Source organism: Patiria miniata, unplaced genomic scaffold (genome assembly GCF_015706575.1).
Source record: "Patiria miniata isolate m_02_andy unplaced genomic scaffold, ASM1570657v1 HiC_scaffold_19, whole genome shotgun sequence".
NCBI lineage: Eukaryota > Metazoa > Echinodermata > Asteroidea > Valvatida > Asterinidae > Patiria > Patiria miniata.
Genome location: NW_024037057.1, coordinates 2,877,164 through 2,901,729, shown reverse-complemented (window position 1 = coordinate 2,901,729; position 24,566 = coordinate 2,877,164). Strand labels below are relative to the sequence as shown.

Below are 24,566 nucleotides of genomic sequence, written 5' to 3'. Positions count from 1 at the left end.
CCCTATATGCCCCTGGTATCCTGGGAGATATGAATATCATGAAGTCATGCTCGGGGGATTACATGAATGTGTAATTTTATTGTAATGTGTCTGGCAAATGCCATTTTCCCTGCCGACTTTGAGCAGCTCAGACCTACTGGTACATGTACCAAGTGTCCCGCCTTCGGCATGTGCTTCACGCCTCAGAGTCAATCCACACACTAACACGCCGGACAATCATAATCACACGCCTCGCGTCAAATTGTTTTAAAATATAGTTTGGTTGGGGGCTGTTTTCATGTTTGGGTTGAGAGTTTTATCGGCTTCAGTTTTGCGCAAAGATCAATCCCCCCACTTCTTAAAGTGGGGGGCGGGGGGGGGGGGGGGGGAGGATATCATATCATTTGGCCTTCCTCCCTTTTTTCGTACCCGAGTAAAAATTGTAGCTCACATAATGATTCTTTAGCTCAGAATAGCTGATTTAATGACTCCAACTCGAAAATAATGTTTAAAAGATGATTTTTTTTCTCACAAAATTTGTTTGAAGTCAGTGGTCAGAAATTGCCTCAGATCGCTCCACAGAGCGTCCAGAATAAAAAAAAAATTGTGGGGCCCCGGATCCCATGCTGTTAGGGCTTCGCGCTCGTATTGGTGCTGATCAAGGTATGTCTCTCTCTCCCCCCCCCCCCCCCCCCCCCCCCCACTTCTGAGAAGTGATTGACACCCTTGACTGCGGCCGCGCGGCATGGTTCTGCGTGAATGACAGTGGTGGTTCAAGCATGTTTCTGGATGTGGTCGCAAAAACACTCCTAACACCATCAACCAAAAGAGACACCCTCGTCCCCTGGGCCAGCCAATGTAACATCATGATGGCCTTTGCCGCTCACACTGTCTCACTCTTATTTTTTTTGCGGGATCTTGGCTAGCATCTCAAGCAGCTGGAATTTCAAACGAATGTTAACACTGCATTTGAGGCGACAGATCGCCAGTGGTGCATACATTGTATGTACCGAGCGAGACAGGAAACTCTATGAGTTTCTTAGGTTGCCTTTTTTGAAATCCCCAGTTGCCTTTTTATGAAACTGAATAGTTCATGAGTCTGGAGTTGCTGAAAGTTATACACACCTTCAAGCCAATGAATACATAGTTTCTTTCATTGTCTGGCATATTGCCACCTGTGTTTACATGTACATCCTGGTTGTCACTGGCCCAGATATGCAATGCATTCTTTTACTAGACACTTAAAGCAGAACGCAAATGAAACCATTCGGTCCGTACTTTTTACTGATTTTGATTGTTAAAAGGAAGATACAACATTTGCAAACATCAAAAAACAAATGATCAAATTATCACGAAATACCTTACTGAATTGTTAGGGACCGACAGTCTAAAGGATCCTTTAAAATCATGGCTTCTGGTGTGCTGACATTTTCAAGAAAAACTGTGTTTTTTCCAACGCTGGTCGACCAGCGTTGGAGAAAACTGGCTTTTTTCAAAAACTGTTCCTAATTTTTCATATTTAGTTATTCTGATTTTTTCTTTGCAATTGATTACACACCTGTGAAGGGGTACAAGCCTGCCAGACTGATTCTCTGACCTTACAATTGCCCAAGTGTATTAATTGATCTGTTTCATCTTAAGTGGGGGCAGGGAACCAGACTACAAGAACATGGTTTTCTTGGTTTTCCCAGCATTTACAAGTCCAAAACGTGAAACAAGTCAGTTTAACAATATTTTCTATAACATACCGGTACTAATCCTCCAAATCCATTTATTTCTGAAAATTGCAGCAAAAGCAAATGTTGTACGTTCCCTTTAATTATCCATACTAATACCTCAACTCTTAACTATATAATTTAAATTTTTGTAAAATCGACCCCAAAAAATGAAATGTCTGAAAAGCTCCTCCTATCACGAAACTGGAAAACACAGAGGTTGGAATGGAGATGTGACCAAAAAGATTGTAAGGCTGTTTTTTTTTTTTTTTTTTTTTTATAATTTGTTTCAATTTTTATTGTTGTAAATTTGTAAAATTAATCTTAAATGTACATTCATAAATACCTAAGACAGTTTACCCATTCCTGTTGGTCAAGAGCCCGTCACGTGGCCGGTCTTAAACGGATGATAAAGACATGGCTAGCTGGTCTTAAACACTTTTCCAGTGTCACATGAAATGTGGACTCCTAAAAATCCAGTGCCTCTTACCGTTTTATTGGTTGAACGTTCACAATCCTCACGTAGGTATGCGCAATACTACCAGTGAGTCAGTATTTTATAGTCCTAAATTCACAACACAACGCCCCAGGTGCATTCTGCGCAACATTGCGCAGTACACACGCGCGCCAATCTCCATCATGTCCATAAAAGGAGTAGTTTACATCTTATCGCGAGCTGGACGCTCCATTATTTAGCTACAGGGGTGTTAAAAAAAACATGAAGTGAACTTGTTGAACAAAATCGGGGGTTTTTTTTACCAAAAAGTTTTTAATTTATCTTGACCGAAAATGTATTAATGAATGGGAATAAATATGTGCTTGATCGGTATTAATCACTCTGTTTAAGACCGCTTGGAGTCTTCGGCTTGGGTAATTATCAGCACCCAGACTCCAAGCGGTCTTAAACAGAGTGATTAAAACCTCCCGAGCACACATTTATTCCCTTAATAAAAGTTTCAGAAAATAGTTTTGCCTCCAGAAGTGAATACTGCTTGTGACTGTTTGTCAGCAGATTTTTGCTTGGAAACGTACCACATTTGCCAAGTGCAACGTGGTTAAAGGGAAAATACAACATTTGCAAACATCAAAAAATAAAACTACCAAATCATTTTGAAATACCTTGCTGGACTGTTAGTGAATGACAGTGTAAAGCATCCTGTAAAATCATGGCACCTGGTATACTGTCATTTTCAAGAAAAGTGGTATTTTTGTATCAATTTCCAACGCTGGTCGGCCGACCAGCGTTGGAAAAAACTGGCTTTTTTTTCAAATACTGGCCCCAATTGACCATCGCACTTGTTTGCAATCGATTACACACCTACACGTATGAACGGGTACAAGCCAGCTAGACTGGTTACCTGACCTTACAATTTCCCAATGTATGTAAACTGCTCTGTTTCTTCTTATATGGAGTCAGGGAACCAGACTACAGGAAAATGATTGTTTTTCTTGGTTTTTATAGCATTTTTGAACCCAAAACCTCAAAAAAGTCGGTGTAACTAAATTTGCTATATAATATATTTCCAACCCCCCAATTCCATCCATTTCTGAAAATTACAGCAAAAGCAAATGATGTATATTCCCTTTAAACATGCAGTCTCCTAGTCAGTCAGTCAGTCTGTCTTTTTCAGAGGCTGCTCATCACAGCGTTGTACAGTAATCAAGTCATTACAAGTCATCACAAGTCATCCATCGCCCAGTCTCTGGTCAAGTGATGAGCCATTCAGAGGAATTTTCACCCTCAAAGCATCCCTGTATCCCTGAGTGGTTTTTGATGGACTTGTGATGGATTTGTAATGGACTCGTGATTGACTCGATTGCCACTCAGATCACATTAGTCAGGAGCATGTCTAATTCAGAACATCTCGCGTGTCTCACTAGAATGTGTCCCCGGATAGCCCTTGCCTTAAAGGGAATGTACTTAATTGGCTTTTGCTGTAATTTTCAGAAATGAACTATTTGAGGGGTTAGTATAATACCGGTAGATCAAATATTGTTACACTGACAAGTTTGAAGTTTTGTGTTCGAAAATGCTGGGAAAACCAAGAAAAACAAAAATGTTCAAGTAGTCTGGTTCCCTGACTCTGCTAAAGATGAAATGAATCAATTTATAGATGCCGGAAAATTGTAAGGTAAGGAAACCAGTCTAGCTGGCCTGCACCTGTTCATGAACATGTAACCAATAGCAAACAAAATTTGGACTGAAAAAAAATGGTAAATTTGGTTGAAAAATAGTTAGGTTTTTCCAACGGTGGTCGGCCGATCACCGTTTGAAATTTATACAAAATACCACTTTTTTTGAAAATGACTTGACACCAGGTGCCATAATTTTACAGGATGCTTTAGACTTTCATTTACCAACATCCTAGTAAGCTATTTTGTAAAAATTTGGTAGTTTTGTTTTCCAATGTTTGCAATGTTTGACTTTAAAGTCACCTTGTGCCCTATGTGCTTGAGGTTGCAGCAGCTTGAACACTTCATCAGACATTCTTTCCCCATCATATCTTAGTGGCTAGTCACCCAGGGTTTTATGGAGTGCGCAGATACCTGGGGACGACCTACAAATGTATGAAGCCCTTGCTTGTTGATGAAAAAATAATATTTACATACGGTTGGTATTCTACAGAGCAATGCCATAAAAACATCTGTTCAATCATATCTAGAATACATTACATGCACATGTATAAGTAAGATTTGAGGCTTTGCATGGTGGAGATACTAAACAATGAAAGGTTTGCGGAAACACCATGTGCGAATAATTTCTCAACTAAGAGAATTGTTCTGAAAAGAACCAGAGGTACATGTATAAACTTGACGTTCCGGTCAGTATGCTCTGACCTTCTTCAGGAGAATGAAGACGGTCTCCTTAAGACGGTCAAGGGCGGATCCAGAACACAATTGGGGGGGGGGCCAAAAAATATTTTGGTCTCCCAAAAAAGTGGGTGAAAAAAATTACGGCGTGGGGTTCAGGGCCCGCTTAAGGGCCCTGAATTTTTTTTGGATTCTAGATGCTCTGTGGTGCGATCTGAGGCAATTTTTTGACCACTTTAACCAATGTTTTTGTGAGGAAAAGATGGTGGTGTACTCATTGCCTGCCTTTATTGCGATTCACATAAAAAAAAAAAAAAATTGGTTTCGTTTTTTTTTGGGGGGGGGGCCATGGCCCCCTTTGGCCCCCCTGGACCCGCCCTTGAAGACGGTCTGAGCATACTGACCGGAACGTCGAGTTTATACCTCTGGTTCTTTTCAGAACCATTCTCTTAGTTGAGGAATATTCGCACATGGTGTTTCCGCAAACCTTTCATTATTTAATTATGCACACGTTTATGTTGTCACATTAGTTTTTGTACATGTTAAAGGAACATTACGTACATCCTGGAATGCACCTCCACAATGCACACTTATTAAGTCCCGCTGTCGGCATGTAATTCCATAGATGGCTCGGAATGTTTCTTGAAGACATCATAAAGGGGGGAGTTTGGGTGTCGGACCCCCTTTCCAGCTCTGACTAAAAATGTATTTTTTTCCATAGAAATACATTAAAAGTAATTTAAACAACCCCCCCCCCCCCCTCCGTGACACACAATATTCGTTTAAAAAAAATAACTACATGTATGCACGCGCACAAGTGTGTATTTGCCTGCAATCGGGGACCCCCTATTGTCCCTCCTTTGTTCGTACTTTAACTTTTTCAGGAAAACCTCACATATGTTTTGTACACGAATCCAAATTGGGGACCTTCGGGAATTGGGAACCCTATTGTCCTGTATTGTTCAACGTCCCCTATTGAATGCAGAAACAAACTCACACACACACGACTAGGTGATGATATGGTATCGTAAATATTTTGCTGGACACATACTGAAATTTGTATCCTTGTCATGCTTGTGGAGTCATTTCTTTGCTCTTGTGTAGTAAAGTTTTCGAGTTTGAAAGTGTAGTTTCAAAATGCTCTTATTTTAACCAGAATTAATTTCCTTGGCTGAAATTCGGACTTAATATCCCTTTTCTAAAACTCTTCCATATGGGACGGATCAACCCACCCTGGAAATTCCTAGTTTTTGAGTAAAATCCATATATCTATTTCATGAAAACTTGTGGAGACATATTCATCTTTAGAAATTGCCCTGTGGAGACGTATACAATTTTTTGTTCCCTATTGTGTGCATGTCTCCAGAGGGCACGGTGTATCAGATCATCTAAATACATACCACATGCTACAAATGAACCATGGAATATTGGTTTCTTCGGAGAAAAAGTACACTCACTCTTTCAGATCAGACATTGGAGACACATTAATTACACACAAATATGTTAGTGCACCAAGACACAAAGTGTGACCACCCCTTTTACATGTATGTCTGCTTTAATCATTCGCCGAAAAATATCAATTTCTCCCCAGACGTTGGGATTAATATGCTTGGTAACCGGACCCCTCACTTTTTTCCCCTAAACCTCATTTTTCCTTATAACGGCCTTGCTCGAGAGAAACGTAATCATCTTGTTTGGCGGCCGTCACGGTTTCTAGGGGAATCACCATGGGATGATATATTAAGCCCCAAACCACTCGGCCCATTTGGTCACGGATATTAGCCGTGGTCATATGACACTGTAGGGGATCAGGGCAGAGAAAAAAAAAACAGTCTTATTCAGTCTTTGTAATTTTATCTTAAATGGTTTAGGAAGGTAAGGGACTTGTGACCCAGGGAATTGGGATCGTGATTATTTTGGTCCCATTCTGTTGGTATCGTGATCAGAGTATTATCTTCTTCACCTGCATCCAGTAAGCAGTGTTCTGCAAATATCAAGATTTGATCCCTACTGAACTAAAATTTGACACTGCAAACTCAAAAAGTGTGTACAAGTACAGGGTGAGTAAAAAAACAACGAAACCCAAATGTCTGGACTATTGTTTTAGTGAAGTTCTGCATGTAGCACTTTCAAAATATATGTAAGACCAATTCATATACTTTGTTGTAGTACAAGAATCATTCAAATCACTCATGTACTTTTCAGGTCACAGAATTTTAAACACAACCACCCTTTTAAGGTTCTGTCCACGGATCACCAAAAAGTTCAGTGTTCTTTCAGCAAAATGAAAACAAATCACATAGGGATGTGCGTGAATTGTTTTCATTTTGCTGAAAGAACGCACACCTTTTTTTGTGATCAGTGGACAGAATTTTAAAACGGTGGTTGTGTTTAAAATTCCATAACTTGAAAAGTACATGTGTGATTTGAATAATTCTTGTACTAAAAGAAAGCTTATGAATTGGGCTTTCATATCCTAGATTTTCAAGGTGCTACATGAAGAACTTCACTAAAACAATAGTCCCGACATGTCGGTTTTTTTCTTTTTTTTTACTTACCCTGTATTTACCGGTAGATCTACATGTACAATTACATGTAATTTCCAAAGAAAGGATATGCTACAAATTTGCTTAAAAACAGCCAAACAATATTACACTGCACATTAAAACTATAAAATGTATTGAACAGTTTTATTAATAAAGGAATTAAAGGGACTACTAATTTGATCTTGTTTAAAGGTACAGTCCATCATTTGTAATTTCTGCATTTTGTTTGTTAGAAGCAACAAAAATGCTCATAATCTAAAGAAGGGTGCTGAACAACTAACCTGATGAAGTTTCAGCTCAGCTTCAGCTGTATATTCCGAGAAAAACAGCATTCTAGGATCTCGATTTCAAATCAAAAGTTGCTGAATTATGTTTTGAATTTGGGCCTGAATTCAACGTCCGAGACACGTTCTCACTCAGCCGTTTGCAGCTACGCGATGTCGCACACCGATCCGACGAATTATAGCAACCGCAGGCCCGAGTGCGTCGTGCCAAAGCTTGCGCGCGCTTCGCCGAATAAAAAAACGAACTACGAACGGAAATTTCCAATGGTGCATCTTAAGACGCACTGTTGGAAAGGCCTTCTTTTGTTTATTTCTTCAAAATGACAGCTTGCCAGAAAGAATAATTTCACAGGGAGTTTAGTCCCCTTACTATCTTTCAACCAAGTATGTTTTTCAACAATAATTACGCCAGTTACTTTTTGGATAGCTGCAAATGATGGACTGTAGCTTTAAGTTTACATGTACATGTACATATGTACATGTTCCTCTTTAAAGGAACACATACCAAACCATATGTATGTATGGTATTGGTATGTGAACATATTCCGTGCAAGTATTTCTTGTCTCTGAACTTTTTGAAAATAATGAGACACTATTTTTTATTACATCTACAATTGTTTGCAGTTTTTTTTCACCATTTACACTTTGTGTTATTTTCTGACACACGAGGGCGCTGTTACAACTAAGTCAATTTGAAAAGTTCAAACTCTGGTTTATTGATTTTCTTTTGTTAACCATAACTTTAACTCAATTGAACAGTCTGTGTTATCCAAACAAAGGAACTCGAAAAAAAGATCTGAGCACAGTTTTAAAAAAAAATCGGACAAATTTTATTGCTCTTTGAAGGCAACCGTTACAAAAAAGATTCTGCCCGTAAAGATGACATCTCACATTTTGTTAATATGGTATACATTCACATAAAGATAAAGAGGCACTGAAATGTCCTTGGACATGTTGGAAATTGCAATACAGGTTGGATAAAAAAATAACGAAACCGAGCTATTATTGCTAATTGTAACATAAATCTCATGGTGAAATCTCTTTTTCCCCCACCTGCCTTGATTGGCAACCATAGCCTTTCACTCTGTGACAAATGACACAACAAAAACCACAATTGAAAAGTGGTGCAAGCCTCTAAATAGACCCTTTCATAAAATTGGTCACTGCTCAGTCAACCGTGAATGTAATGACATGACCAGGGTGTCATTTTAAAGAGGAGATTCAACCCTAACAGAGGATATCTCTCTTTGATTCACATGTGCCCTACTTCTGTTCCAATTAGCAATAATATCCGGGTTTTGGGTTTTTTATCCACCCTCTATAAAGAGGAAAAATGAAGCATACAAGGGATAGAGAAATGAAACAAAATTTGAACATGTTTGAAACTTTGCAAATTATTATTTGTCTTTTGTATGCTGAAGTGTTACTGTTTGAATTAAAATTTGATGCACAGAAAAATACATGTACCATATTTGAAATGTGAGCAGTGTGTCCACGATTATGTACTAAATGTACTACTTATTAAAAAAATTAAAATCTCTTTGAATTTTTTTTTCCCCAGTCCGGATGTGAGTAAAGTTCAAGACCAGTTCACAGCCTACTACACGGTCCATGGCGCTGCTCTGGGATTCACCAATCTTGCCTTCACAGCGGCCTCCAAGACTGGCCTACCGGTCTCAAGCAAAGTCAGGGACATCCAGGTATGTGGAGTTTTTATTTACCAGTGTTATAGTTTACAAATATTGACTGCTTTAAAGGTTACAGTCCATCATTTGTAATTTGGGTATTTTGATCATTGGAGGAACAAAAGTGCTCAAAATCTAACGAAGGGTGCTGCACAACTAACCTGATGAAGTTTCAGCTTAGCTTCAGGTGTATATTCCGAGAAAAACAGCATTCTGGGATCTCAATTTCAAATCAAAAGTTGCTGAAGCATGTTTTGAATTTGGGCCTGAATTCAGTGTCTGAGACACGTTCTCACTGAGCCGATTGCAGCTACACGATGTCGCGCACCGATCCGACAAATTAGAGCAACCGCTCGTGCTTCGTGTCAATGCTTGTGCGCGCTTCGCCGAATAAAAAAAGGAACTACTAACGGAAATTTCCAACGGTGCTTCTTAAGACGCACCATTGGAAAGGCCTTCTTTCGTTGATTTCTTCAAAATGACAGCTTGCCAGAAAGAATAATTTTACAGGGAGTTTAGTCCCCTTACTATCTTTCAACCAGTATGTTTTTCAACAATCATTATGCCAGTTACTTTTTGGATAGCTGCCAATGATGGACTCGGGCTTTAACTTGTGGTGCAGTAAAACTAGCCTCCCGAAGTGATCCATGGAATTCTGGTTACCGCAAGGCATATCCAAGGGAAATGTAAACGCTCCATGGATCACAGAGAGAGGCTAGTTTAACAGTGTACTACACCACAAGTTACAAAACAGTTAATATCTCAACACCTCGCCCACAGATTCTGCTTAAGTTTTTATAAAAGATGAATTTAACAAAAAAAAAACAAATTTTTGGCTCGGGTATAATTATCAGCATCCAGACTCCAACCGGTCTTAAACAGAGTGTTTAAAACCGGGCAAGCACACATTTATTCCCTTAATAATATAAATCACAAGCTTGCTTCAGTTGGAGTCAAACTCACAACCTATAAGATACAAGTAATGGAGTACCGAAGTGAATACGTCACGCGCACAAAATGTGTGTAAAAGACACTAGTGCGTGATTCAGCCCGTGAACCAACACGCGCGCATACTCCATTCGTTTGCACTACACTTTCTGGTTCTAAATGGTGTAACACTCTGGTATTCCATATCAGTCAGTTTCTCTTTAATGTCGCTATTCATAACTGTAAATGCTATCTTTGTTCCCAATTTTCAGGTTTTCCCACCACTTCAACTGTCGCCTAGAAACATTACCCTAATGGTTGGTGCGGAATTTCAGGTATGTGAATCCTTCGTTAAGAACGTTACCATTTTACCCCATTTTTGGTCCAGGTAATCAACTTGTTATATTGAATAGCAGGAAGAGGCAATCACAGTACGGGCAAGAAATCGTAAGAACTAAGCAGCCTAGAAAAACAAAATAATTGTGAATGCGGATACCGAAGAAATTCTCCATTTTAAATTCACACAGTCAATGAATGTTCTTTTATCTTTTTGTAAAGGTGCGGAGTACCGGTGGCCCTCAGCCCCAGTCTCAGATCGAGTACAGCATGGGCGATTGGCAGATTGCCAACATTGCCTCTAGTGGACTCTTGAGGGCGCAGTCTCTTGGTCACAGCAGGGTTGTAGGCAAGGCGGTGGGCTACGACCCAGAAACTGGCTCTACTGTGGTCTATTCTCAGGTAAGACCCAAAACATGATCAAGTCTATATTGCAGTTTTTCTTGAAGGCAATGATTTTTTTATCATCACTTTAATCCTTTTTTTGACAGAATTTCATTCACTGATACAAGACGGTAAGATTGTTTGTAGTTTGGATTTTGTGGTAATCAAAATGAACACTTGTAAAGTTCCCATAATGAAGTGAATTGAGCAAAAACGCTGAAAATGAAAAATGACCTTCATTTTTGCGTCTGCCATATTTGATTTCCAAAAAGCCTTGCAGTTGGCCATGTGACCATGTATATTTAATGGACTTCGGTAAATAATGAATAGTTTTACAGACAACGTGTTTCTTTGCACATCTGTAATTGTTTTTGTGAATTTATATCATCAAAACTAAAGTTGATAATTACCATGAAAAAAGCCAGTTGTTTTGCCAATCAGTGGCATTTCCCTTAATTTGAGGTTTTCCAAACTTTGTGAAATTATGATGCTAACTCACACAAGTGTTTAGAGCTTTGGTTAAGAGTCAGAAAGGAGGTTTAGATTACATGTATTTCATGGGCAGAAAAGTAAAAAAAAGCCTACGATTGCTCTCTTTTCTAGGACACAATTGACGTCTACGTCATACGCCTGAACGGCATCAAGATCCACGCGCCACTCCTGCGACTAGAGACCAACACCGAGATGCCGGTGTACGCGATAGGTACCAACGAGTACGAGACACCATTCACCTTCGGCAACGTCATTCCGGGGCTGGACTTCTTCTGGACGGTGACCAATAAGGACGTCGTGCGGGTGGAGCCCGTGTTTGAAAGGGTGAGCTTAGAGAAGAACAACCATAACAAGTGAATATCTTAGTCACACGTCATTTAAATCAGTTTCTCTTGACTTCAAACTGGATTTCTGCCGAGGATCTGTGAGGACATTACTAAAAATTCTGCAAGAACATTCTCTTTCTTGGTTAAATGTGAAACAAAATTGGAAATCAAGATTCATGTTAGTTTATGACAATGAACATTTTAATTTTGTCAATGGGACTTGGTACATGTACATTTTATCATGAATTGTTCCTTTTGTTTACAGCAAGGGGTGTCGAGCAACGCAGAGCACAACGTGGCCATGAGAGTCCACACCCTGAACCCAGGGGAAGCCTCCCTCAAACTCCAAGCCATCTTCAACCCCAACATGGCGTCCCAGGCCCGGTCCACCAAATTACTGATTGATGAGATCCAACTACAGGTAAGTCATCGTCAACTCCCCAAAATGGTGTCCTTAATGTCATGGCAACAGCAAGCAGAAAATACTGCTCGGCTAAATTTAAATGCTAAGGAGAAGTTGACAGAACTGGGCTCAATTTCACGGCTCTGTTTACGGTTAGCAAAAAATTCCTGCTTACTGTAGCAGAAAATTCTGTGCTTTTACGGTAAGTGTATTTCAAAGATGCCAACGTTTACGATTTAGGCGTAATTTATACGATTTATTCATCCCGATTACGATTGTACGATCCTTATATGATTTTTACGATTTTCCAAGATTTTACGTGACTAAAACGAAGTGTGCACAATTTGTATTACATGTAGTATCTTAACTCCTGTTTTTTGCATAGCGCATATTAAATGTGAATTTGGTATCAGACTATTGGGTGTGCGATTTTTAGCGCATAAAAGAGCGCCGACATGTACCAGTAGTGTGTGCACAAAAACGACATCACTCAATAATAATAATAAATAAAAATAATGCATAATAAATAATAGTTTACACATAGGCAATACGTGGAAGTAGGATGGAAACCAGTTACGGACGGTAAAACCAAATCGCTCCAATGTTATGCGCGCGACCTTGGGGCGTTGGATTGCTCTACGCACCTTCATAGTTGTTGCACAAGGTCCAGGAAAACTTGAATATCACCAGGATAACTCATCATTATCTTTTACTCATTTCAGGTGTTTGAGAGACTTGAGCTCATTTCTAACTGCCACACCAACCTCCTCATGACCCCAGACACCCAGGCCCCGATCAGGACCAACCGGGACGGCTCGGCACGCATGTCCTACTCAGTCTTGTACCCTGACTACGAGCCCCTGATCAGTGTGAGTCGGCAGGGGTTGGTGTCTGCTGGGTCGCGGACTGGGCAGACTACTGTGCTGGTCACGGCGTATGAGAATTTTGGCGTCAACCAGACACTGTCAGTGTTGGTCACGGTAAGTAGTTCGCTGAATTGAACGCATTTACTGGAATCTTTCCTGTTAAACCCCGCCCTCACTAGTCAACAAGGGACAGATTCACTAGTGGATATTAGGTGTTGTGGTCCACATGTGTTCTAGTACTCGTACTCGTACTCGTACTAGAATGTCAAAGTACTCGTACTCGAAATGACGGTACTCGAACTCGGGCAGCAAAGTAATCGTAATCGACATGTCAAAATTGTATTTGATCATCAAAGTACTCGTACTCGAATAGCAGTACTCAAAAAAATAAGGTCTAGCTTGACTTACCACGACCTTATTTTATCGATACTTTCAGTTTGAAATGGTTGATTGGCTTGCGGAGAAATCGAAGTTTCCTGCTTTTCCTCTGTGCACGTCCGGACAAACACATTTAACAGATATCTGTGAGTGGGTCTGTTTATTGACCTGACTGGCCCTGAGCCAATTATACGCACAATGAACCATTTGCCGTGTGGCTGTATTTGGAAATAGAAGTACTCGGAGACTTGTGCTTGTACTTGGAAGTACTCGTACTCGTACTCAGTAGCCTAAGTACTCGGCAGTACTCGGTACTCGGAGAAAAAGTACTCGACTACAACACTGGTGGTCCAATGGTTACGGTGTTCGATTTGTGTGCTGTGGTACATGGTTCGAATCCTGACAGGGAACATGGTGCTTGTGCGCTTGGGCAAGGCACTTTACTACGATTGCCTTTCTCCACCCGGGGGTAGTAAATGGGTACCTGGTAGGAAGAAATTCCTCGAATGCTTGAGCGCCGTAATGGCAGCCGTGCTAAAGCCAGGGTAATAATAAGAGCGCCAGGAGTGTCACTTCCTGACAGACATGAGCGCTATACAAGAAGCCAATATTATTATTATTATTTCCACTGCTTTTGGTGCTGTTTACATTCATAATAAAAATGACTGATATTTGTTCCTAGTTTAAATTCTATTTTTTCCTTAACTTTTTAAGATGAAAAAAACTGTAGTTCCATGTGGTAGGATATTCTAACTCAATTAAAAAATTTCAAAAAGCCAATTTTTTTTGGTCATTATTACCTCTAACTAGGTCAAGCCAGTGTCCTACATGGCCATCCATTCCACCAGTAATCTCCTGACCAGCCGTGGGGAGAAGCTGGCCGTCTTCCCTGTAGGCATCGGCCTGTCCTTCGCTGTGGCCTTCTATGATAACGTCGGGGAACGGTTCCAGGCTACGAACACTGTGCTGGAGCACAGACTCAGCAGGTAACTTTGACTCTATTATGTGTCAGGGGTCATTTCAGTGAATGAAATAAAATGGCCTAGGCACAAAATGACTTAGCAGAATGACTGTGGGGTGCTCCAATGGTTACGGTGTTTGACTGGTGTGCCGTGGTACATGGGTTTGAATCCTGACGAAGAACATGGTGCATGTGCTCTTGAGCAAGGCACTTTATCATTATTGTTTCGTCCTTCAGATGGGATGCAAAGCCCTAGGTCCTGTGTGTTGTGAACGGCACATTAAATAACCCAGTAACAGAGAAATAACCCAGGCTAAGAGAAGTGGTTTGCCCCGGTGTTTCTGGCAGTGGCTGCAATATGCGTCGCAGCACCTTGTAAACCCTTATAAAGGTGCTACATAATGGGTCTCACATATCTCATACAAAATTCATTTACCTGTCTTTACAAATAGACATAATTACCAGCGCCTTGAGTACCTAATTGTTGGTAGATACGTGTGCTATGGTAAGACTCAGGTAGTATTATTATTAGCACAATCAATTTGGGGTTGTCACGTACTCTACAATGTACAATGCACCTAACAGTTAAAAAAGTATGAGAAATATGGTGAATGGTTGTGAAATGTTGCATGTCCGACAGTAATTTCACCCTCGCAATAGGAGAGATTCAGAGTGTGGTTTGTCAACAAACAGTTGCCTTGAAAAAGGCTTTATATTTTAACTTTTGTCTTTGGCAAGCATACCGTTCAGGGGATCATGGTCTCTAACCAAAAGTCTGATAACAGCTAAACATGTACTTAGCAGTATTATGAAATTATGACCAGTGCATTTGATTTCAGAGTTTTCAATTCCAAGATTCTGTTCCAAAAGTTTTGTCTTATAAGTTCTCTTCTGACTATCCCAGTTTTGACTTGAACATTCCTGAAAACACTTCTTGTTTTAAAGAAAAATGTACTGGTTCGTTTTGTCCTTTCTTTGAAATATGAAAAAAAAACATAAAGAGTATGAGTTATTTCTTTATTATGCTAATTTTAATCACTGTGTTCTCAGGTTTGATCTCCTTCGACTGCAAGCGGGTTCCGACAATGGCACTTTTGTGGCCCGTCCTGCACACATTGGCAGCACTATATTCAAGGTTAGACTCTTGTGTATTTCCACATCAGTAATATATACAAATAATGAATGTTTAAAAAATTATTCCTTCCATTGAATATGAAACATTCACTATTGGCTTTATACAATGTCATGCCGACCATAGTGTGACCGTACAATGGAACTTGTATTTACCGTGGAATGGAACTTTTATTTACCGTGGAATGGAACTTTTATTTTTGCGGTGTGTGTGTGGCCGTGCCGTGAGTTTGGACAAATAGTTCAATGACACGTGATCAATGACCAACCAATCAGATGACGGGATTTGTTGAGCCGATATATGCATGACTTGACAGTTCATTTCAAGGCGTAAAACTCAGGGCAACAATTTTGAGATTTTTCCAGTGGCAAATTTTGGTTCTGTTTTTAGAGATTCGCTTTGCTCATGAACTGACTTTCATGACTGACTTTGACAGGTCTGGGACAAGAACAGCCCCTGGATTGAGGACTACGTGAACATCCCCGTGGGCAGCGTGGTACAGCCCAGCCGGACATTTGTTGTTGGGGACGTCATATGCTTCAGGTCGCCTCTACTCACTGTTGAGGGTAGGTTGAAAATGCAAATAAATAGATGAAAAACACCTTTCTTTCCATTTATGAAGAATATGTGTCAAACAAAGTTACCATTTTTACTTGTTTTCCAGGATTATGATTTCTTCCAGGTTCAGTTTTTAAGATGGAACTGTTTCCAAGGACAGTTTTTAAGACTTGCAGCTGAAAATTTTTTGGCAAAATTTGTGAAAAAAAAAAATTCATTGCAGTTTTAGACTCTTCTTGTTAATAATAAAGCGTATTCTGGGATACACGACAAATTAAACTTTTCTGATTTTGTGCTAGCATTTACCCAAAGGCTTATTTGTGGCAATTTTAATCAATCAACAACCTCCATGTAAAATGTATGGCACATTAAAAAGTCAGCATTGGATGAAACGCCTTATGTGATTGGACAGCCGTATGGTACAGACTCATCAGCAACCAATCACAACTCTGCTTGCATTTAGGTCAGAGAGGCTCCTGGAGATCCACCAGCAGCTCCGTGCTTCAGTTGGACAGCAGCAGCGGCATTGCCATGGCAACCAGACCAGGGCAGACGACCCTCCACCATGACATTTCCACCAGCGTGGCCACGCATTCAGAGGTACCATCAGACCCTTTAAAAAAAAAATCCCCTCATTTATCCAAATCCGACGTTTATTTTGAGTTCCAATGAGCTGCTACTGCAAGAAAACACTGCTTCGGAAATTTATTTGCAAAAATCAGCAGAGATACAAGTCACAATGAATGTACATGTATGTCACATGACAAAATTTTGTGTGTTTGCAGCATTGAAAAATAATCATTCCCAGAAAAGTCTGATACAAGGAATTTGCGCAAAAGCAGTTTCTGGAGTTTGCCCTGTTGCTAAGAGGAAAAAAACTCCCAAAACCTCACTTTGCAAGCTCATGCTAAGCTAACACAGTAAAATAGGTTCATGTTCAATTCCATACCCCATTAAAAAGTTCACTTTGTTTCTTAAATCTCTTTCGTGTAAATAGATCAGCGTTGTGCCAATCAACAAGATCACTCTTGAGAAAGAGGCTGTGCAGTTTTTTACTACAGTGCCCCGGGAAGGAGGTTACGAGATACCAGTGACCTTGAACTCGGAGCTGAGTCTGAAAGGTGTGATAGAAAAGAAAAAAAAGTTAACCCTCCCTCTATTTAAGAGGTCATCAGTGGTCAAAATGTTTGTATCTCACCTCTTGGCATTTGTGTACAAACCAATGGGGGTCTTGACCAATATTAAGCCAAGTAATAACCAGGCTGACAATGCATGTTTCCATAGGAGGGTTAATCAGATCTGGCAAATCGGCAGAAAAGTTTTGGTGTTTTTTCTAAAGCCTGATGTTATTTTGAGTCAAAGTTCATTTGTTCCATCCACCAGGGGCGTGTTTTCCCGACTGCGACCAGAAACATGTTTGTGACGTCAAATTGATAACCAGAAACATGTTTACACATGCGCACAAAAACGCTGAACCGAAAACAGTGTCAAAAAGTTGTAAATAAACAGGGCGGACATTTTGATAATCTATAATTTAAGGTGTTCGCGGCCAGTCTTGGCGAAATTGGGGATAATACATTGTGGGCTTGTGAGTTGTATGGACATGTTATTACAGGCCACTTTGTACAAACTTACGACATCAGTATTAAAAAAAATGAGCTTTACAAGCTTCTTTTTCCCAACACTGTTGTGTTAACTGTCGTGTTTTTATCTTACCGTCAACTTGAAATGCACTCCGTGATTGACCCTTGGCCTTGGTTCGGTTTTGGTGGGAACAGTGACGTCACTCCATCCAACTGAAGTCAGGAAAACGCCCAACCAATGACCAAAGCCGAAACATGTTTCTGGTCACGGTTGCGAAAACACGCCCCTGACTAAAATCTACTCCTCAACACTGCCTCAGTCTCTTTAGAATCAGAGAACAATAATTTGTCCTTATATGACATCTGTTACAGCCAGGATGTAGTCGATTCCACCGCAGTTCCACCACAAGTCCAAACACAAGTCCAGTCACAAGTCCAGTCACAAGTAACACCGGATGAACAATAACAGAGGAATGCCCTTGTCAAAGCTCATTTGAATAGCTTGCCAATTCAGGCGATTCACAATGCAGTGCACCACCAAGAGTTTGCCATGGAGAGTTCATTATTCCCAGTGCATTGTGGGAGATGGTCGACAAATTCGCAGCACGGGACATTTGAAATTGTTAGCTTTTCCAGTCCGACAGTTTCTTCAGCGCATCCGTTGCCCTTTTCTTTTTATCAATATGGCGTTTTTTTGTAAGGCGGTAAAATGCTATGCTCCAATCTATAACTTTAGCTCAAGTTGTCTTCTGATGCTCATTCAAATGGGCCATGTTTTGTCGACCGTAAACTTGAAAAATGAACTCTCCATGGCAAACTCTTGGTGGCGCACTGCATTGTGAATCGCCCGAATTGATTTGGGACTGGCGGATTTGTGAGTGACTTGCAGGGATGAACGCAAACTCTTTCATTTTGTATTGAATTGGGGTAGGCTTGGCACTTAAGTCTTCTTTAAAATCAGAACTCAAGACTGTGACCTGTTATGTCAAAAGCAGACGCTTCTGGGCAGAGGTTGAAATTGAGATAGGGCCAAAAAACGCTGTGGGGGGTGATTTTTTTTCAATTTTCAAATTTTTCAATATTTGTAATCTTGAACATTTCTAAAATATACTATACAAGTTTGAAACCCTAATTTGAACTCTAAATATAGTATTTTTGATGATTTGTTAAGGTATATCAGTTAAAGAAATGTCACTTAAAACGGGTCTTAAAATAGACTCCAAACTTTAACTGCCATTTTCCCCGTTTTCCACTTTTCGACAAGATGAACTTCAAGATAGCATAACTATGCCCAGGAACGACCGGTTTCAAAAATTAAACCACCTATTCAAAGGGAAATGTACATATTTTAACAATATGCACAAATCTAATTTTTGACCTTATGCCCAGAAAAGTCTGATTTTGACAGAACAGGTCTGCTCCTTTAATATTGGGACTGATTCAGGAAAGCACACACAGTGCCCTGACTAAAATGACTGCCACTTTCTGACATACATGTCGGCTCTTTAGTAAATATCTCTTGTTATTCCCAGGTGATAACTGCAGCAGTGTGCTACCTAGCCTGGGGCAGGAGCTGCCGTCCCCACCCATCATGTGCCAGCTAGGCTTCAAGGATCGAGGAGTCCGGGTCCAGGCTAGTGAGCTGTTCCACGCCTTCCCAGGATTCAATGCTCAGACTGGTGAGATGGTCCCCAGTTTGTGTATAAATGCTGGACCTCCATATTTTCATCTACCATTTTAAGAGCATGAACCAATTTGGATTTTCATTATTTGTGACTCGCCAGCGTAAAACAAGTTGAAAGTCACACAACCGTATTTTGAGATAAAGCCTATAATAATTGTACAGGCAAAAATTATCAAATTTGAGATTTAGGCGCTAGAAGTTAGAATAACGAATATATTTCATTTCCGTGAAATTCATTTGGGAAACTGATGACGACAATTTTTGTTCACGTTTGGTTTTTAAAAATGTCTGAGGGCCAAAAATTGGAAACTGAAATACATGTACCTATGGGCTCCATGGAGAGTTTGGGGTGACCTAGACTGGTTCCTGATCCATCCACTACGTATTTCGAATGTATCCAAAGTTATTAGAGGCAGGGATTAGTCTCACCAAAGCTGAATTCGAATGTATTCGCGCGCCGACTACGCCTGACGCTCACGTGAAGACGCGGTGGCTAAAGGCTTTTGCACATTCAGGAAGTCGTGATACTTTGCGTGTGAACCAATACAGTACACGCACTCTGTGTGTCCCGGCCACGGAGCTCTCAAAATAGGTAAAAAGGCACCCTCTTTTGTTGGCGCACGGAGCCCATAATAGGGTCACATTTATTAAGTAAATGAAATTTTTTTTCTTTTATGCACTTAGAATTTCTGACCTGAAGAAGAATAGCATTTTTCAGGCCGTAAACGGTAAAACTATCTGTTAATTTTTAGTGTACAAAATTTTAAAAAATCTTGACACAATTTATTCATTCTCATTTTTCTTTTGATTATCAGGTCGATATTTCTGCGGCGTCACCCAGCTCCAGTCCAAGCACACGCCTAGCTACCTAGCCACCCTCAAGGCCGACCTGACCCTGCTTGCCATCGCACGCTCCGTCCCAGGTCAACCTGAGGTCAGGTCAGAGGTCGCAACCTTTGCCTTCCACCCACCGGCGCACGTTCACCCGCTGCATCTGTCACTAGGCTTAGCTCAGAAGGACGCTACCATTATCGTGGAGGGGGTGGAGGCCACCTTGAAAGCACTGAGGGTGAGTATTTTGAAAACCGAGTTCTGCAAGTTTTGGGCTTTTGGAAAAACCTTAAACTAGTGAACCTTTCCGACTTTTGTCGACAAGGAGTACCCCCCTGCTGATTCCCATGGGCGACTTAAGTCGACCAGGAAACCACACACACAGAACACCCACTTACATGTATAGACTACTTTTCAGAAAGGCATCATGTTGATATGGTTGGCCGCCCATACATCAACCATATACCAGCTGAAAGAGTGTTTTCGGATCGTTCTAATGGTGTAGTTTATTCATAGTGTTACCATTACAAAAATATAAGAAAAGTGCTTCAGAAGTATCCACACGTACTCTGAGGTATGGAGTGTCATTTGGTCATGTGGTGAAATGGCTTGCAGTTTGATAACTGGGACCAGATGAACAAAAAGGCATAACTTTCTTATACTTGCACATCTGGACTTCATTTTTACATCACATGAAAGAGTAAGGTTCAAGGAACAAACTTTACACACGACACCTACGATTGTAATCACTCTTTGGCAGTGAAAATCTGGGTTGAAAAAAGTGAGTTTTTCGACTTGTGGTAAGTGTTTTACGCTCTAGTGATTTCCGCATGACTGAGCAAACAATTTGGTCCTGGGGAGAGGCAAGTTAACCCTGGGAGCAGCTTAGCAAAAAAATCACACAGAGTGGCCATGTGGAGAATTTTATCACCACATGTGTTTCTAGGTCAATAACCCCCGCATGCCTGTACATGCACAAGATATAGGTCATTTACATCGTCAGGGATTGTTTACAACCTGTCTGAGCTCTGGACGGCACGAGGGGTTGACACAAAGAGATCGGCGGCACAAAGGGTTTGGCCGCCATTTTCCGAAATTACTGCACAAAGGCATGAGCTGCCATCTTGGCTCCTGTCTTTCAACACTCCTTAATCCGGAGTGGCTAGGGTCTGGCCAATGGGAGTCTACAGGCTTGTGGTGTATAGTGGGGGTGAAGATTAGATGGAAGCTGGGACTAATTGGACCATTGAACAAAAAAATGTGCCCATATTTGGAAAATGTGGAGAATTTTATCACCGCTTCGCTGCTCGGAGGGTTAATAAAGAATGTGGTAATGAAAGGGTTATTAAGATAAATCTGTTAAAATCTGTTGAAATCTTTGTCAATTCCGTCCAGGTCTCGGTAGCCGACACCCAGCTCATCAAGGTCAGTGATCCCTACAGCATCAACGCCAACACCTTACACTACCCGGTCCACTTGGTGGAGTCGTCCCAGCGCCAGTTTGGCTCGGTCGTCACGACGACGGAGGTGGAGCTGTACGACAGCCTGACGGGTCAGAGGCAGGCCATACCGGTGGGGGTCAACCTGGTGCCCCTGGTGGAACAGCCCTCACCTGGTGAGTGATTATGAAGTGGTTACAAGTTTGTCGCAAGTCAGTCACAAGTCGGTCACAAGTCAGTCACAAGTCGGTCACAAGTCAGTCACAAGTCGGTCACAAGTCAGTCACAAGTAAATCACAAGTCAGTCACAAGTCAGTCACAAGTCGGTTGCAAGTCAATCACAAGTCAGTCACGAGTCAGTCACGAGTCAGTCACAAGTCAGTCACAAGTCGGTCACAAATCAGTCACAAGTTAGTCACAAGTCAGTCACAAGTCGGTCACAAATCAGTCACAAGTCAGTCACAAGTCAATCACAAGTCAGTCTCAAATCTGTCACAAATCAGTCACAAGTCAGTCACAAGTCGGTCACAAGTCAGTCACGAGTCGGTCACAAGTCAGTCACAAGTCAATCACAAGTCAGTCACAAGTCAATTACAAGTCAGGCTGAGGTCAGTCACAAGTCAATCACAAGTCGGTCAAAAGTCAGTCACAAGTCAGTCACAAGTCTGTCACAAGTCAGTCTCAAGTCAGTCACAAGTCAGTCACAAGTCAGTCACAAGTCAGTCACAAGTCTGTCACAAGTCAGTCACAAGTCAATCACAAGCCAGTCACAAGTCAGTCACAAGTAAGGCCAAAGTCAATCATAAGTCAGTCACAAGTCAGTCACAAGTCAGTCACAAAGTCAATTAGGAGTGAATTCCTCATCAATCACAATTCGGTAACACGTCACAATTCAATCACAAGCCAGTCACAAGTGAATCACAAGTAATCACAGGTCATACTTGTCTAGGTCAACCTGATGCCCCTAGTGCAACAGTGAGGACTTTTATTCAGCTTTTTTGGTTTATTTAGTCAGAGCAAACATTTCTGAATCATTGCATTACAATGTCGTTCTGAAATTATAGGTTGGAGGTGTTACAAGATCACTTTGCAAGGCAATGGTAGTAAAGTGTCTTGCCCAAGAACACATTTACCAAGATCCCTGAGTTGGCTACTGTATCAGTAGGCACTGTACTTACTCTTTGTTTTTGTCTTGGTTGTGATGTTACAGAGCCCCAGTTGACTGGATGGGCCCGTGTGCTACAAGTCATCTTCAGTAGTTACCCGTACTGGATTCTGCTGCTCATAGTGATTCTTGCTGTTGCCGGCATTGTGCTTATATGTAAGTATGCTGTCAGTGGAAATCAAAGTTGCAATTTAAAAGGATTCGTTCCCGCTCCACGCGATCAATGTCCATTAATGTACTTGGGAGCCAGTCTGCTCGTAAGGCAGTTCTGTTGTCCCAAAATAAAAAAAAAATATTTCCAGAGGGTTACTAACACCTAAAAAAGAAATCAAGAATTTTTGGGGGGATGAATTAAAAAACATACAGCTTGAAGATTTATGAAGAGAGAGAGGGAAAAAAAAAAATTAAATAAATAAATATTGAATTTTTGTTGAAGAGTAATCAAATTTTGTTCGGAAAGTAATCTTGAGGTATAAGAATATCACATCAAAATGAAAACTATTAAGAATTGATGGAAATGCAAGAAATAACATGTACATGTTAAAAAAAAATTCTAATTTCTAATTTGTTTTCCTCAATGTGTTTTATTTGCTTGTTTCCACAGGTTACCATCTCGTCCTGGCCCCCCGCTACTACACGATGCCACCAAACTCCGGAGTCTTTCTACGTACCCCACCCCCGGGGGCTCCCCCACCGTATTTGTCACAGTCACCTGGTAAGTGTTTGAGTCACAAATCAAACGTTAAGTATGAAAAGCAAAACCTCAAAACTAACAAAAGCAAGGAAAAAAAAAAAAACACAGCAAATATGAAAAACAAATCACCAACAAATAGTGCATTCACTTACAGGAAATATGCTTTCCTTTTGCTCTTTTCACACGCCGCCATTGGGCATGCAGAGCCTCGATCTAGCAACTTTACACAATAAAAATAGCCAGTTCAGTGATCTGAATCCCGACATGGGAATCACTGAACCGGCTATATGTTGTCCCACGAATTAGTGAAAAAAAATGGTCCATTTCACTAAGTTCAGTCATCCCCCTCAACCAAACTTGAAAGGTGGTCTGTGGAGAGAAGGCTGAGATCAACAAAATCCTTTCCAATATGGATATTTACGAGGTCTCCTGAGAGCTCAGCTCAGTATTACTAATGACTCTAACATACATTGTATGCTGCAGTGGCAGTCCTGTGTCACACCCAAACTCCCCATTCAACTGAGAACTTGTACCTGCTGCGTGGACTATCAAGGCCGTCACTGAAAATTGTCCTTACTAACTGCCTGTACATGTATACAAAATGCCACTTAAAGTTAAAAACACAACACACCAAAAACACCAAATCCATAGTGACCATAGTTCTTGAGCATATTTATAACCAAATTCTCACTCTGTTTATTTCTTTGTTTTTGTTTAGCCTACCAGCAAAGCCCCTACCAGTCAGCCTTCGACACTTCCCTAAGACACCGCTCTACGCAACAGCAACGCTCCCCGACCAAACTATGGAGCACAGCGTACAGCCCTCAAGAAGGCACAAGCCCACAGTATTAATGCTGGGAAATATACAGGTGGATAAAAAAAACCGAAACCGGGATATTATTGCTAATTGTAACAGAAGTAGGGCCCATGTGAATCAACGGGAGATATCCTCTGCTAGGGTTGAATCTCCTCTTTAAAATGACACCCTGATCATGTTATTACATTCACGGTTGACTGAGCAGTGACCAATTTTATGAAAGGGTCTATTTAGAGGATTGTGCCACTTTTCAATTGTGGTTTTTGTGGTGTCATTGTCACAGAGTGAAAGGCTATGGTTGCCAATCAAGGCAGGTGGGGAAAAAAAAGAGAATTCACCGTGAAAAGTGGCGCAATTCTTTAAATAGACCTTTTCATAAAATTGGTCACTGCTCAGTCAATCGTGAGTGTAAGGATATGATCAGGGTGTCATTTTAAAGAGGAGATTCAACCCTAACAGAGGATATCTCCCTTTGATTCACATGTGCCCTACTTCTGTTCCAATTAGCAATAGTATCTCGGTTTCATTTTTTTTTATCCAACCTGTAAAGTCTTTGCCCAAGACATCAGT

General features: G+C 40.8%; 1 protein-coding gene across 1 annotated transcript in view; it reads left to right on the top strand.

The window, feature by feature from the left end:
- LOC119726013 (nuclear pore membrane glycoprotein 210-like) overlaps positions 1-24,141 on the top strand; it is a 40,448-nt gene extending 16,307 nt beyond the window's left edge. The window contains exons 2-18 of the mRNA XM_038197633.1: positions 8,897-9,035; positions 10,220-10,282; positions 10,506-10,685; positions 11,271-11,483; positions 11,751-11,906; positions 12,611-12,868; positions 13,943-14,118; positions 15,144-15,228; positions 15,662-15,791; positions 16,247-16,383; positions 16,781-16,904; positions 18,899-19,045; positions 19,866-20,119; positions 21,277-21,496; positions 22,531-22,641; positions 23,090-23,200; positions 23,898-24,141. Coding sequence (XP_038053561.1) covers positions 8,897-9,035; positions 10,220-10,282; positions 10,506-10,685; positions 11,271-11,483; positions 11,751-11,906; positions 12,611-12,868; positions 13,943-14,118; positions 15,144-15,228; positions 15,662-15,791; positions 16,247-16,383; positions 16,781-16,904; positions 18,899-19,045; positions 19,866-20,119; positions 21,277-21,496; positions 22,531-22,641; positions 23,090-23,200; positions 23,898-24,031 — 2,638 coding nt within the window. The 3' untranslated portion in view covers positions 24,032-24,141. The remainder of the gene's footprint in view (positions 1-8,896; positions 9,036-10,219; positions 10,283-10,505; positions 10,686-11,270; positions 11,484-11,750; positions 11,907-12,610; positions 12,869-13,942; positions 14,119-15,143; positions 15,229-15,661; positions 15,792-16,246; positions 16,384-16,780; positions 16,905-18,898; positions 19,046-19,865; positions 20,120-21,276; positions 21,497-22,530; positions 22,642-23,089; positions 23,201-23,897) is intronic.
- The last annotated feature ends 425 nt before the right edge of the window (positions 24,142-24,566 follow it).